Below are 13,670 nucleotides of genomic sequence, written 5' to 3'. Positions count from 1 at the left end.
AGATCCAATATTGTTAATATTTTGATATTTTTAGAAATTTTTCCAAATGAGAATTACCATTTTTGATTAGTAGGCTGCGTGTGGTGGCTCACGCCTGTAATTCCAGCACTTTGGGAGGCTGAGGTGGGAAGATTGCCTGCGATCAGGAGTTTGAGACTAGCTTGTGCAACAACATGGCAAGAAGCTGTCTCTATTATTTTAATTTAAAAGAATCTACTTTTTTTTTTTTTCCTCTCTCTGTTGCCCAAGCTGGAATGCAGTGGCACAATCTTGGCTCACTGCAACCTCCACCTCCCAGATTCAAGCGATTCTCCTGCCTCAGGCTCCTGAATAGCTGGAATTACAGACAGACGCCACCATGCCTGGCTAATTTTTTGTATTTTTAGTAGAGTTGGGGTTTCACCATGTTGGCCAGGCTGGTCTTCAACTCCTGACCTCAGGTGCTCCACCAGCCTCAGCCTCCCAAAGTGCTGGAATCACTGGTGTGAGCCACCATGCCCCAGTGTGCCTGGCCAAAAGTCTACATTTTTGATTAGTAAAAATTCCTCTGTATTTTTACTTTTGAAATTTGGTGTTAAATATACCAGTGACTTTTGATTATTTAGGGAGTTAGAGCCTGTATTTGGAAAGTGTTTTAAAGAGATTTTTTTTTTTTAAGTAAAAATTTTGTTCATTGACTTTCTTCCACACAATACTTTAAGTAACTCTTACTGAATTTGGATATTAAACATTTGAGACTATTAGGCTTGTTTAAAAGTAATTTTACTTTAAATTAAATCGAGTGATTTCTGATGTTATAATTACATATCTGAGGCAAAAGAAAAGGGAAAGATGAATGAAGTGCTTCACTTTAATAGAATGTAGAACAGCTGGCATTAGAAATGTTTTGATTTATGAATAATTCTGACACTAATAAAAAGAAAAAAAATGTTTCATTGTTCTTAAATCTTTTCTAACAGTCACGTCCTCAGATGAGATGATGAAGAGCTATGTGGCCTGGGACAGAGAGAAGCGACTGAGCTTTGCAGTGCCCTTTAGAGAGATGAAACCTGTCATTTTCCTGGACGTGTTCCTGCCTCGAGTCACAGAATTAGCGCTCACAGCCAGTGACAGACAAACTAAAGTACTTCTATTTTTCATTTCACCCATTATTTAGAGCGTATTGTTTTAAAAATACATATTGGTTAGGATATAGAGAACACATTTCAGCCATTCCAATGTTAGTAATTTTGTATTTTCTGTAATATAGTAATTAGAAAACTACTTACTTATTAGAAGTCAGTGTCATTGATAAATGTAAGTTAAGCATAAATCATCTTAATAGGTAATTGGGCTGGGCATGGTGGCTCATGCCTGTAATCCCAGCATTTTGGGAGGCCGAGGCAGGCAGATCACTTGAGGTCAGGGGTTTGAGACCATCCTGGCCAACATGGTAAAACCTGATCTTTACTAAAAATACAAAAATAAGGTGTGCTGGCATGCGAGTGTAGTCTCAGCTACTTGGGAGGCTGAGGCAGGAGAATCGTTTGAACCTGGGAGGCAGTAGTTGCAGTAAGCCGAGATTATACCACTGGATTCCAGCCTGGGCGACAGAGCGAGACTCCATCTCAAAAAAAAAAAAAAAAAAAAATTGCCTTTCAAAATGTTAATATACCAAAAGCTCTTCATTATATAAAATGCAATATAAAGGGCATTTGAGAGTGATATTCGGTCTATGCTTGGTTATCCCCTTAACTCTGGGAGATTAGAGACAGATAATCTCAAATTTTCATACAGGCATAGCATACCTTGGTGATAACTGCAGGTTCAGCTCCAGGCCACAGCAATAAAGTTAATATCTCAGTGTAGCAAATCACACTAGTTTTTTGGTTTTTCAGTACATGTAAAAGTTATGTTTACACTATACTGTGGTCTCTTTAGTGTGCAATAGCATTAGAACTTTATATACATACTTTAAAATGCTTTATTGTTTAAAAATGCTAACAAAGTGAGCACATGCTGTTGGAAGAATTGAGCCAGTAGAATTTCTCAGTGCAGGGTTGCCACAGACCTTCAATTTGTTAAAAAACACATTGTGTCCAAAGCGCCATAAAATGAGGTATGCGTGTATTAATTTGTAAATTTTCTATAGTGCTTCAAGAAATATTTTTACGAAAAGTGATAGTTGAAAATGTGCTAACAGATGAAGCAAAGTTATATAGTTCTTTAATATGGCAACAGTGAAATATACTTCCCAGTTTCTAAAGCTTTTAAATTTTAATTCTTTGTTCTTGGATAAAAAAACAAAGTGAACAGAATCATTAGTTTTATACAACAAGAAATGCTAATTCCAGTTAATTTATATTTGGGTTACATGATAGTTATGTGCAATGAAATTTTTCTTCTTAAAGGGCTAAATTGAGTGACATTTCAAATATTCTTTTGTCATCAACATGATAACTTAAACATTGCTGACCTCCTGGTCTGTTTTAGGTTGCAGCCTGTGAACTTTTACATAGCATTGTTATGTTTATGTTGGGCAAAGCCACGCAGATGCCAGAAGGGGGACAGGGAGCCCCACCCATGTACCAGCTCTATAAGCGGACATTTCCTGTGCTGCTTCGACTTGCGTGTGATGTTGATCAGGTAAGGGCTTTGAATCTGAAATAGTTGTAAAACTTAAAAGTTTGGTTTGTCTAATTCAGTGGTCAGCAGAGCAGTGAAATTACCTGGAGATGGTTAGGAACGATACTGCTTCCTGACTGCTCCCCCAGGTGCTCTGGTTTAATTGGTCATGGGCATGAGCTGGGCACGACCTGGGCACCAGGACTTCTAAAAGCTCTCCCCTCCACTTTCAGTGTGTCTCGGAGTTTGGGAATCGTTGTTGTAGTTAAAAGTTACTGAGAGTCCAGGCATCTAAAGGTGAATTAGCTGTCACCCCTCTCATGGACAAACGTAGTCTTTCACAGAGGGAAGAAGAGAGAAATAACCATGGGCCGGGCATGGTGGCTCACATCTGTAATCCCAGCACTTTGGGAGGCCGAGGTGGGCAGATCACCTGAGGTCAGGAGTTCAAGACCAGCCTGGCCAACATGGTAAAACCCCCGTCTCTACTAAAAATACAAAACTTACCTAGGCGTGGTGGCACGCGTCTGTAATCCCAGCTACTCAAGAGGCTGAGACATGAGAATCACTTGAACCCAGGAGGTGGAGATTGCAGTGCGCTGAGATCACGCCACTGCACTCTAGTTTGGGAGACAGAGCGAGACTCATTCTCCAAAAAAAAATAAATAAATAACCATGGCTGGCAAGTGGCCTATACTATGACTTATGGACAAATCCTTCACTGCTGCCATGAAGCAGAAAAAGGTAAGAAATCTTCTCAGTTCATTTTATGAATCTAGCATGACCTGAATATCAGGGTACACACTTAGAAAATGAAATGCAAAACTCATTCATAATGCAGCTGGAAAATTCTGCAGTATACATGAGTGAATATAGTCCAGCAGTATGTTCAGATGCACTGTGATTAAATAGAGCTCATGGTGAAAACTGGAAACTTACCACAGAAGTAGATTTAATGTAGCAGGGAACCTCTCCATGGAAGCCTGGAAGGCATTTGGCAGCTCCTGATAAACTAGGAGTAGTTTCACATGATGTTTAATATGATAGAATGTCTGCCTGAATCTTGCAACCAGGTCATCCTCTGTGTGAAGCACTGACACTCCCTTGTGCTTCCACCCAGCATGGGAGCACGGCCTGTTTCTGGGAGTGGTCAGTGCTTTACTTGGAGTCAGTTAAACTCTGCATGGACAGAGGCTGGTGTTCCTTGCTGCCTCTCCAGCATCTACCCCAGCACTTGGCACTTGGCAATCAAAAGACACTTGTCAGCCGGCCAGTAAGGCTAGGACATCAGCCCCACTAATTATTTGGGAGATTCTATTCAATACTGTAAGATAAGAAAATCATAGAAGGAATATTAGGAAGGAGAAAAGATTATTATAATTGTTTTCAAAATCTGGAAGGCCCAAGAGTAAGCATATCAGCTGATAAACTCTAAGAATTAATAAAGGAAAAAGCTGATGAATTATAAACACATAATTCTCATATATCTTTTTTCATATATTATTCTCATATATTTCATATATTAGTATTGACCACTGGGAAAATATGTCTATAAACATCTTGTTCATAACAGCATTAAAAAATGTCTAAGAATAAACTTCAATGTGCCAGGCAAACATATTTTATGACTATAGAAGATGAATAGCTTATGTACCTGAGGTAGAAGTCATTATTGAAAAAAAACCTCAAGTTTCCCCAAATCAATTGATAACTCTGGTGTAATTCCAGTAAAAAATCCAGAATTAATTTTATTTTTGAACTTAAAAGAATAATCTGAAGGAGTAATTGCTTGAGCCTAATAAGCAAGACACATCTTGAAAGAGTTGCACGCTGGAGGGAGTCTTGTATAGTAGATGTTGAAAAGTGGCCTTATGGAGTATAAGAGGCTGAACCAGTGCACAGATGGCTCAGTGGGAGAGCTAGGTGCTGGGAAGTGGCCCCTTGTGTGTATATGAAAATTGTGTCTATGGTAGGGGGTCATTTAAGTGGGAAATGGGTCATTTAATAAATGGTATTAGGTCAAATGACTAACGTGTTAAAGAAAAAGTTATTCATGACATTCATTAAAGATGTTAAGGAAAACTATTAAAGGGGAGGCTACTCCAGTGGGCTTTTACGCTGCTGGAGAGGGATTGGGCTCTACTCCAAATACTTATTGACCAGGGGGATTGATAGCCAAGGAGCAGGGTCAGGGTCAGTGGATGGAAAATCACTAAGAGGAATATTGGGGGAACCAGCCCTCAGTATTTCAATGTAGGTTCTTTTCTATTTTCCCTAAGTGTCGGCCGGTCTGAGAAATAAAGAGAAAGAGTACAAAGAGAGAAATGTTACACCCGGGACTGTGATGACGACCCCGAGCCGCAAAACCAGCAAATTTTTATTAGGGATTTTAAAAGGGGAGGGGGTGTACAAACCGGGAGTAGGTCACAAAGATCACATGCTTCAAAGCGCAATAAAGGTCACAAGGCAAGGCAAAATTAGAATTACTGATGAGGGCCTATGTCCTGCTGTGCATTGTCTTGATAAACATCTTAACAGGAAACAGGGTCCGAGGGCAGACAACCAGTCTGACTAGAATTTACCAGGCTGGAATTTCCCAATCCTGGTAAGCCTGAGGGTACTGCAGGAGACCAGGCCGTATTTCAGTCCTTATCTCAACTGCATAAGACAGACACTCCCAGAGCAGCTGTCTATAGACCTACCCCCAGGAATGCATTCCTTCCCCAGGGTCATTCCTTGCTGGGAAAAGAATTCAGTGATATTTCTCCTACTCGCACATCCGTCTATAGGCTCTCTTTGAGAAGAAAAATGTGGCTGTGTTCTGCCTGACCCTGTAGGCAGTTCAGACCTTATGGTTATCTTCCCTCCCTTGTTCCCCAAAAATCGCTGTTATTCTGTTCTTTTTCAGGGTGCACTGATTTCATATTGTTCAAGCACACATATTTTACAATCAGTTTGTACAGTAGTGGTCCTGAGGTGATGTACATTCTCAGCTTACAAAGATAACAGGATTAAGAGATTAAAGTAAAGACAGGCATAAGAAATTATAAGAGTATTGATTGGGGAAGTGATGAATGTCCATGAAATCTTCACAATTTATGTTCAGAGACTGCAGTAAAGACAGGTGTAAGAAATTATAAAAGTATTAATTTTGGAAACTGATAAATGTCCATGAAATCTTCACAATTTACGTTCTTCTGCCTCGGCTCTAGCCGGTCCCTCCATTTGGGGCCCCTGACTTCCCACAACAGAAGAAACATCAGGCAGAAAGAGGATTGTGGCTAAACCAATCCTAAGAGTGTTATGGCTGAAGATGGGCCAGGGTGACCAGACACTGCCTGGGGGCTGGTGGGAGATGAGGAATTAGATTATATATCAAGGGGAGGAGTTTTTACTGAACTGACTCAGTAGAGTTCTTGGTAAAACTGGACTAATAGAGATGAACATGGAAGCCCAGAAGTCAAGGCCTAGTTGAGAAGAGTTCAGAGGAGCCTGACTAGAGTTAGGGTAAGGAAGAGGGTCTTTGTCACAAGTTGAAGAAACTAACTGTAAATCAATAAGATTTAGAAGGAAAAACGAACTATAAATAAATTACAGAAAAATGTAATGACCACATAGCATATCTGTCTGTGTATATCTCTAGGTCTTTTTTGTTGATAACACATCAGTTTATAATATAAAAATGTTCAAAGATAAAAATGAACCTTCATGTCACCCCTTTCACATGCTTGTTCCCTGGGAAAAGATGTTAGATCCTCTGGAAAGTCTGAAGAATGTCTTTATAATAACACATCTTGACGTGTGTAGATGTTTTGTTAACAAAAAGTAGACTCGTAGCATTTCAAAACGTTTTCTTCTGTATGCAGTGTGATTTCTGCTCCTTGGATGGATTTCATTACTTTTCTATAATCGGCATCCTTCTGTGTCTTTCTATAAAGTTTGTACAGATAGGGAGACACATAAAAGTGTTAATGTATTGATAGTTTTGACCTTATAAATGTTTAAGACTACTGAATGGCACAAAACCAACATTGTAACATATACATAATGTGCAACATACTACTGAAGAAATCAGATTTAAAAATGGACAAATGTATAAAGAAAAAAATAGGCAGCTCATAAAAGAAGAAATGTAAATGGCCGATGGAATGTATCTTAAAATAGTCAACCTTTTTGTAAACAAGGAACTTCCAATTAAAATGATATTGGCTACTGTGAAATATTTAAAAGATGAACAATGTTTGGTGTTGCCAAGGGCACAAGGAAAGGACCCTGCACGTCATGGTTGGTGGGGCGACGCAGGCACAGGCTCTGCAGCTGGGCTCGGATTGGGTGACCACAGTCCTGGCCTAGCAGCTTCCTTACAAGAGAGCTGCTTAAACAGTGTGCTCAGGACTCTCCACTCTGTATGGTAGTCATAGTTTAGAAATATTTGCATTTCTAGCAGTAGGGTTCTGGTAGCTGGGTTGTGGTACGTCCATAGTTGAGGTACTGGGCGGCTACTGAAAACACTGATAGAGTGCATATGTTTACGTGGAAAGTACTCTAAGAAGAAACCAGTTACTGGTTTCTTCCAGGAAGACAGGAGCTCTCCTCCTTGGCAGATTTATTTTTATTTTTACACATGTATATACACATATTTAAATGTATATAAATTGGCCAGGGGTCAGGAGTTTGAGACCAGCCCGGCCAACATGGTGAAACCCTGTTGCTACTAAAAATACAAAAATTAGCCAGGCATGGTGGTGGACACCTGTAATCCCAGCCACTTGGGAGGCTGAGACAGGAGAATCACTTGAACCTGGGAGTCAGAGGTCGGGAGTCTGAGTGAGCCCAGATTGCACCACTGCGCTCTAGCCTGGGTGACAGAGTAAGACTCTTTGTCTCAAAAAAAAAAAAAAAAAAAAGTATATAAATAAAATATTTTGAAAGTTGACAGTGGTTACCTTTGGGATGTAGGATTGTAGAGGGATGGTTTTCTATAAAGGGGTATGTCTGTATTGTATATATATATATCTGGCTATGTATACATGTATTAAAAAACTTACGTACTAAGAATAAAACAGTATGATTCTTGGCCAGGTGCGGCGGCTCATGCCTGTAATCCCAGCACTTTGGGAGGCCGAGGTGGGTGGGTCACAAGGTCAGGAGATGGAGACCATCCTGGCTAACATGGTGAAACCCCATCTCTACCAAAGATACAAAAAATTAGCCGGGCGTGGTGGCGGGCACCTGTGGTCTCAGCTACTCGGGAGGCTGAGGCAGGAGAATGGCGTGGACCTGGGAGGCGGAGCTTGCAGTGAGCAGAGACCGTGCGCCACTGCACTCCAGCCTGGGTGACAGAGCGAGACTCCATCTCAAAAAAAAAAAAAAAAAAAAAAAAAAAAAAAAAAAAAAAATACACCAGTATGATTCTTTTGTGGAAAAAAAAGTGATGCTTTAAGACCAGGTTAAACTTCCAAACTGAAAGTTAAGACCCTTTTGTATTGATTAATTTTAAAAATTGCTTCATAGAGGCCAGTGAAGGTATTAGGGAGAAAAAATAGCTTCAAAGACTAGAAAGACTGTTTGGAAGAGTCTCTGTGTTGTTTAGTCTGAGCCCTGGGACATTTTGCATCATTTTTGAGGTGACATTAACTACAGTATGGACCTCTAATGTCAAAGTACTTAATTGTTGAGCTCAATAACTGTGGGGAATAAAGGTCTCCTGGATGGCTCAGTGCTCCTATAAAAGCCCTGGCCTCTGAGGCAGAAATGTACAGGATATCAGCGTAGGGAGTGTTCACCTTAACTTCCGCCACAAGCGTTTTACTTTTTTTTTTTGACGGAATCTCACTGTGTCTGGAGTGCAGTGGCACGATCTCGGCTCACTGCAGCCTCCACCTCCCAGTTTAAGCGATTTTCCTGCCTTAGCCTCCCAAGTAGCTGGGGTTACAGGCGACCACCACCACACCCGGCTAATTTTTGAATTTTTATTAGTGAAGAGGTTTCACTGTTTTGGCCAGGGTGGTCACAAACTCCTGACCTCAAGTGATCCGGCCTCCTCAGCCTCCCAAAGTGCTGGGATTACATTGTGCCTGGCCATTTTAATTTTTTTTTTAGACATGGTGTCCCTCTGTCACCCATGCTGGAGTGCAGTAGTGTAATCATAGTTCCCTAAAGCCTCCACCTCCTGGGCCCAAGCCATCCACCCGTCTCAGCCTCCTGAGTAGCTGGGACTACAGGCACGCACCACCATGCCTAGCTAATTAAAAAATAATTTTTTTAGAGACAAGGTCTTCCTATGTTGCCCAGGATGGTCTTGAACTGGCTTCAAAAGACCCTCCCGACTTGGCCTCTCAAAATGCTGGGATTATGGGCATGAACCACTGCGCCTGGCCAGCATTTTACTCTCATGTATAATGAGGGTTAGATCTGTAGCAGTTTGTCTAGCTAATTGCTCTGATCCACTTCTCTTGTTGCTCCAAGATGGCCACATGGTCTCACCTCCACCAGGCCACTAGGTTACACTTCCAAGCTTCTAGGAAGACAGGAGCTCTGCCTCCTTGGGTATGGGTTTACTTGTCATAAGGGAGGAGCCCAGGCCTGGAGACATCTTGGATTTTACAAAGCCTGGGAGCACGGGGCTACCTGGCCTCTGGAGAGGCTTTATTTATGTTCCAGGAGATTAGACCTAGGATCCTTTTCATCCCATCTCCATAGAGGTTTTCCTCTCTCCTTTTGGCAGCAGTGGGAGAGGCAGCTTCCTCTTTGTCCTGTATATAAACAGATTAAATCTGTTTTTCTGTGTTCCTCCCCTGTGGTACAGGCTTTGAATTTGTGTATATAGGACATTGATTGGGCTTTCATTTTGTCACCACAAGGGGAGACAGTTAGGCTGTGGGGAACCACAGGGTTGTTATTTGCTTTGTACAATAGTTGTTGAATAGTGACTAGATTGTCTGTAATCCAGGATATCTTTTGTGCACGTTCAAGATCAAATGAATAAAGATGAGTATTACAAACCCAATAATATCTATCCTAAATTGCCCTCCCAATCAGAGGAACAATGAGCTTTCATTGCATATTTTTCTTTGCTGGACTCTTCATCATGGAATTAAACTGGAAAAGGAAACTAATGGGGCTGGGGATGGTGGCTCATACCTGTAATCTCTGCACGTTGGGAGGCTGAGGCAGGAGGATCACTTGAGGCCAGGAGTTCAAGGCCAACCTAGGCAACACAGTGGAACCCTGTCTCTACAAAAAAAAATTTTAAGTTAACTGGGTGTGGTGGTACATGCCTGTAGTCCTAGCTATTCTGGAGGCTGAGGTGGGAGAGGACCACTTGAGCCTGAACTAAAAAAGGAAACTAATACAACCATGGTAGTAGTATTACTTAATTTTATACTGCAAATGGCATTTAAATGGAACCCTTTACAGCGTAACATTTCTTTAACATGAAGGGAATTAACTTTAATGGTATTCTTTCTTCAGGTGACAAGGCAACTGTATGAGCCACTAGTTATGCAGCTGATTCACTGGTTCACTAACAATAAGAAATTTGAAAGTCAGGATACTGTCGCCTTACTAGAAGCTATATTGGTAAGTAATAGTTGATTCTTTTCCTCTTATTTCCATCGATTAGTTGTATTTGATGTTTATTTATTTATGTTTTTGAGACAGAGTCTTGCTCCGTCGCCCAGGCTGGAATGCAATGGCACGATCTTGGCTCACCGCAACGTGCGCCTCCCAGGATCAAGCAATTCTCCTGTCTCAGCCTCCTGAATAGCTGGGACTACAGGTGTACACCACCATGCCTGCCTAATTTTTTGTATTTCAAGCAGAGACGGGGTTTCACTTTGTTGGCCAGGCTGGTCTTAGTCCTGACCTCAAGTGATCCACCCACCTTGGCGGTGATCCGAGCACAGTGGCTCACGCCTGTAATCCAACACTTTGGGAGGCTGAGGCATGCAGATTGCATGAGCCCAGGAGTTGGAAACCAACCAGGCCAACATGGAGAAACCCTGTCTCTACTAAAAATAGAAAAATTAGCTAGGCGTGGTGTTACACACCTGTAGTGCCAGCTCCCCAGGTGGCTTAGGCATGAGAATTGCTTCAACCTGGGAGACAAAGGTTGCAATGAGCTGAGATTGTGCTACTGCACTCCAGTCTGGGTGACAGAGTGAGACTCTGTCTCAAAAACAAACAAAGAATAAGAAGAATTTCTGAGTATATCCAATTTTGTCCTATACTCAGATTCAATAACTAAAGGGCCCTGGAAACAGCAGTTCACCTTTTACACAGAACTCTCCTGACACAGAGAAGCAGCATCTTAGAATTTGGTTGCCAGCTCACTGAGGGCAGAGGCAGTGAGGCCAGCTAAATTGTAGTGTCTTTTGATGCTTATTTTACTATAATTTTTGAACCTGTGCAAATAAGTTTATGTCGCCTGCACAGTCCTGGTTATGCTGCTGGCAGTGTACTCTGAGTGTGACCTTTCTTAGTCATATTATGGGCAGGGGAAAGTGACTGACCATTCGTTAGGGTGGTGACATAATTAAACCTGTAGTTTAATTCCCTGCAGTGTCTACCAGTGAATCCTACGTATAGTAAATACAGTTAGTTAAAGTTAATTTATGGCTTATTTGCATTCACGTTTTCATTATAATGTTTCTGTTAAAAAGTTTTTATTTTAGTTGTTTTCTGTTTCTTTTCTCCCTTTTGATCCTTGAAAGTAGATTAAGTAAGAGCTTCAGATAGAAATCTGAGAAGTAAAACGAGATAGTTGAGGAAAGAAAAGGTAAAGAAGCAGCATGAACTCAGTAGCACAGCACTCAAGTGAAGGAGGGCCGTGGGTTTCCTGGTGGGAGCTGCTGTTCCCTGCATCACCACGTGGCGCTGGTGACCTCTGCTCTGAAAAGCAGGAAGCACCCTCTCCTCCCATTACCGTGGCTTGTGTTACCTTTTTGGATTCTAATTACCTCTGCAAGAAAGGATTTTATATGTAGCTAATAACTGGAAGTGTTAGGCAGAACTCTCTTAATTCATTGTTGAGTGTACATTTTCAAGTTAAACTTTTCCTTTGTAGATCTGAGAGAGCGTCATGACTAGAAGGAAACAAAGCATAACTTTGTTACCACATCTCTGTGTGGTCGTTGGTCAAATGTCCATAGCTGTTTTCGGCAGGACCTTTATGGGGGCTGCTCTTCATGCCTCCATAGGATTTTCCTTTATGGAGCAGTACAGTTTCTTTGAAACTTCCGAGGGTCGTATTCTCTTTGACTTCAATATGCAAAGTGTCTCAAAAGCTGTTAGGGGGTAAAATCAACAATCAGAATTCCTCTGAAATTCTTAGGATATAGCCATTTTCTTTTTTTTCAGGGAAGGGAAAGATTGTTTTGTTATAATTAAAGTTTTCTCTCCCCTCTTCATGGCTTTTCAGTTTATTAATTTCTTTAAAAGAAAATGTTTTCATTATATCAGAAGGAAATAGTTACTCAAGCCTAGATTCTGGATACACTATGGAGATTGGTTTTACTAATGTTTATTTTTTTCTTGACTAGTGCTATAAATTAATTTTTAACATACTTTAGTTATGCTCAGAGATAGACCAAGAGTATTCAGTTGTTAGTGGTTATAAAAATTAGTACAATCAAGGTCTCTTTGTTTTGTTTCAGGATGGAATTGTGGACCCTGTTGACAGTACTTTAAGAGATTTTTGTGGTCGGTGTATTCGAGAATTCCTTAAATGGTCCATTAAGCAAATAACACCACAGCAGCAGGAGAAGAGTCCAGTAAACACCAAATCGCTTTTCAAGCGACTTTACAGCCTCGCGCTTCACCCCAATGCTTTCAAGAGGCTGGGAGCATCACTTGCCTTTAATAATATCTACAGGGAATTCAGGTTTGTAAGCTACACAACAGAGAAGAGAAACTTGTGGTTTTGAAAAGTGACTTGGAGTTTCACTCTGTGTATCCATGTGTCATATTTCCTGCATTTAGTAAGTAATTATGTGCTGGATGCTGTGCTGTCTTCTGGAAATAAAAAGTGAATTAAAATTCAGTTTGCACTCCAGAAGCTTGGAAACTGCTGAGAAATGCATGTAAACACTGTCTCAGTCATTTTGGAAATGCAACAAAAGACGCATATACAGGGGCTTTGGGTGCACAAGAGGAGGAGTAGCTGATCCAGGGTGAGCAGGTTAGCTGTGGCCTCTTGCTAGGGTTTATATTGGAGATGAGACTTGAAGGATAAATGGAAGTCAGCCAAGGCATTTTAGATCAAAGTTAGTGGGTGGTGGAGGGTAGAGATAAGAAACAGGAAGGTGTCTGAGGCGATAAAGTCCTTTGAGGTTTGGAGGCAGGTGTCGTGAGGCTGGTGAGGAGGGCTCTGCTTGCTGTAGTAAGGAGCGTAGGTCACCTCTAGTGACAGAGGATCTGTGGAGTAGTGGGTGCAGGGAGAGATGCATTTAGATTTCCTCCTAAAATCCACTTGCTGGTAGCTGTGTGGAGAGTGGGTCTGAGTAGACTGAAGACTGGGACACCAGTGAACAGGCGATTTCAGAGGTCCAAGAAAAAAGACAAGTGGTCGCTGACCTAAGGTAGTGGTGTTCATCATCCAGCATTCCTTATTAGGAATATTGTGTACCACATTTACCTGTGTAACCTCACATCCTGCACATGTACCCCTGAACTTAAAAGTTGAAGAAAAGAAAAAATGATGTGCCAGACCTGTGTCCATGTTGGAGGTATAATGATACAGCCCTTCATGAGGGTTACATTTCAGAAGGACACATAGATAATAATTAGCCACATAGGTAGATGAGCAGTTCTGCAGACGCAAGGGACAGAGGCACTTGTGTGGAAACAGAGCGTGTGCTGCCTCTTTGGTTCATGTAGCTTTCCTCTAGTCTGCTCTTGAGGAGGTATCTTTGAGAAGTATTTTAGGTTGTTTCATGGTTTTTCTTTTTTGTTTTTTTTTGTTTGTTTGTTTTTGGAGCTGGAGCCAGTCACCCAGGCTGGAGTGCAATGGCGCGATCTCGGCTCATTGCAACCTCTGCTTCCCGGATTCAAGCGACTTGCCTGCC

The 13,670-nt window shown here is 41.4% G+C and overlaps 1 protein-coding gene across 4 annotated transcripts in view; it reads left to right on the top strand.

Annotated features, from left to right (window-relative positions):
* The window catches only part of PRKDC (protein kinase, DNA-activated, catalytic subunit), a 180,925-nt gene that overhangs the window by 40,192 nt on the left and 127,063 nt on the right, over positions 1-13,670 (top strand). For all 4 annotated transcript variants that reach the window (XM_024251029.3, XM_024251026.3, XM_024251027.3 and 1 more), the window contains exons 24-27: positions 960-1,123; positions 2,473-2,625; positions 10,078-10,185; positions 12,261-12,487. In XM_024251029.3, coding sequence (XP_024106797.2) covers positions 960-1,123; positions 2,473-2,625; positions 10,078-10,185; positions 12,261-12,487 — 652 coding nt within the window. The remainder of the gene's footprint in view (positions 1-959; positions 1,124-2,472; positions 2,626-10,077; positions 10,186-12,260; positions 12,488-13,670) is intronic.

The sequence above is a fragment of the Pongo abelii genome, chromosome 7, assembly GCF_028885655.2.
Source record: "Pongo abelii isolate AG06213 chromosome 7, NHGRI_mPonAbe1-v2.0_pri, whole genome shotgun sequence".
Classification (NCBI taxonomy): Eukaryota; Metazoa; Chordata; class Mammalia; order Primates; family Hominidae; genus Pongo; species Pongo abelii.
Note: the sequence above shows the minus strand (reverse complement) of the source record. Positions and strands in the feature narration are given on the sequence as shown.